We start from the raw sequence: 1,720 nt of genomic DNA on the forward strand, positions 1-1,720 counted from the left end.
TTTGCATACCAGAAGCAATTAAGTGTCATTAGGCAGTCCTACCTAGTATATGCTAAAGCAACATTAAAAGAAGTTATTCATTGACTATAATGACTGAACACATTTAAATGTAGAAATACAATTACTTTGATGATAGTATGACTAATTACGTAGATCATGCAGCATGCCATGTGTGTCACAGCCCATGTCTGCTTTACATAGGGACATGGAGATGGATGTGTGGGAGTAGGTGTTGACAGAGTGAAGGGACTAGGCTGGGATGCTGGAACTTACCAAGGACATCTGAGGAAATAGATGGACTGAATATATGCCCAATGAATATAAACATCAAAGAATATGAAAAATAAAGTTCTTTTTTCTAATGTAAACAAAAGAGAAAACAGTCAAATTGATCTATGATCTCCTACACACTAAACCATTGGGAGTTTAAGAAAGTTTTATTTTTCTTAAAGCCATTGGAAGCATATCATGACTAGAAACAACGAAACTTTCTTCTCAGAGTTCCTACTACTGGGCCTGTCCATTCCCCCAGCGTACAAGCACCTGTTCTATTCACTGTTTCTGGCCATGTACCTCACCACCATCCTGGGGAACCTGCTAATCATTGTCCTTGTTCTCCTGGACTCCCAACTGCACACACCCATGTACTTGTTTCTCAGCAACTTGTCATTCTCTGACCTGTGCTTTTCCTCTGTCACAACGCCCAAATTGCTGCAGAACATGCAGAGTCAAATACCGTCCATCACCTTTGGAGGCTGCCTGACACAGCTGTACTTCTACATGTTTTTTGGAAACATGGAGATCTTTCTCCTTGTGGTCATGGCGTATGACCGCTATGTGGCCATCTGCTTCCCCCTTCATTACACCAGCATCATGAGCCCCAAGCTCTGTGTTTGTTTATTGCTGCCTCTGTGGATGCTGACCACATTGCATGCCATGATGCACACCATGCTCATGGCTAGATTGTCTTTTTGTGAGAACAATGTGATTCTCCACTTTTTCTGTGATCTATCTCCTCTTCTAAATCTGGCCTGCTCAGACACTTCTGTTAATGAGTTGATGATATTAATCACGGGAGGGTCCTTTATTATTGTACCATTCCTGCTCATTGTTACATCCTATTCAAGGATTGTCTCCTCCATATTCAAGATTTCATCTACCCAGGGTATCTACAAGATCTTCTCCACCTGTGGTTCCCATCTGTCTGTGGTGTCACTGTTCTATGGGACACTTTTTGGCCTCTACTTGTGTCCATCAACTAATTACTCTCCTGTGAAAGAAACCACCATGACCATGATGTACACTGTGGTGACTCCCATGTTAAATCCCTTTATCTACAGCCTGAGGAACAGAGATATGAAGATGGCCCTAAAAAGAGTTATCTGCAATAAGAAAATCTCTTTGTAATGGTAGCACTTGAGATTTTTTACCTAATTTTATGTAATAAATGTATTGACATTAATAGTTTGTCAGATGTTGACCCTCATCACAGGACCTACATGAAAGTTAAAAAGGTATAGTCAAAGTTGGAAAGATTATCTTTGAGAGCTGGCTACATCTGCCTCCTTACTTTGTATAAATATTACTAGAAATGTGTAGTGGAGGAGGTTCTGTCTAATATGTTCTCTGCTCTTTAAATTATTAATTTACTGGAACATTTTATCATTTACCCTGGGTTCTGCATTCACTGATACATCAGTCAAAATAGTGAAAGTAGTAG

The 1,720-nt window shown here is 40.0% G+C and overlaps 1 protein-coding gene across 1 annotated transcript; it reads left to right on the plus strand.

Annotated features, from left to right (window-relative positions):
* The first annotated feature begins 468 nt into the window (after positions 1-468).
* Positions 469-1,407, plus strand: LOC121456837 (olfactory receptor 1496-like). The gene has a single exon (XM_041665319.1). The coding sequence runs from the start codon at positions 469-471 to the stop codon at positions 1,405-1,407; it is 939 nt and encodes a 312-aa protein (XP_041521253.1).
* Positions 1,408-1,720: the final 313 nt, after the last annotated feature.

The sequence above is a fragment of the Microtus oregoni genome, unplaced genomic scaffold (genome assembly GCF_018167655.1).
Source record: "Microtus oregoni isolate MIOR12 unplaced genomic scaffold, Mior012 000015F_ref0000493, whole genome shotgun sequence".
NCBI lineage: Eukaryota > Metazoa > Chordata > Mammalia > Rodentia > Cricetidae > Microtus > Microtus oregoni.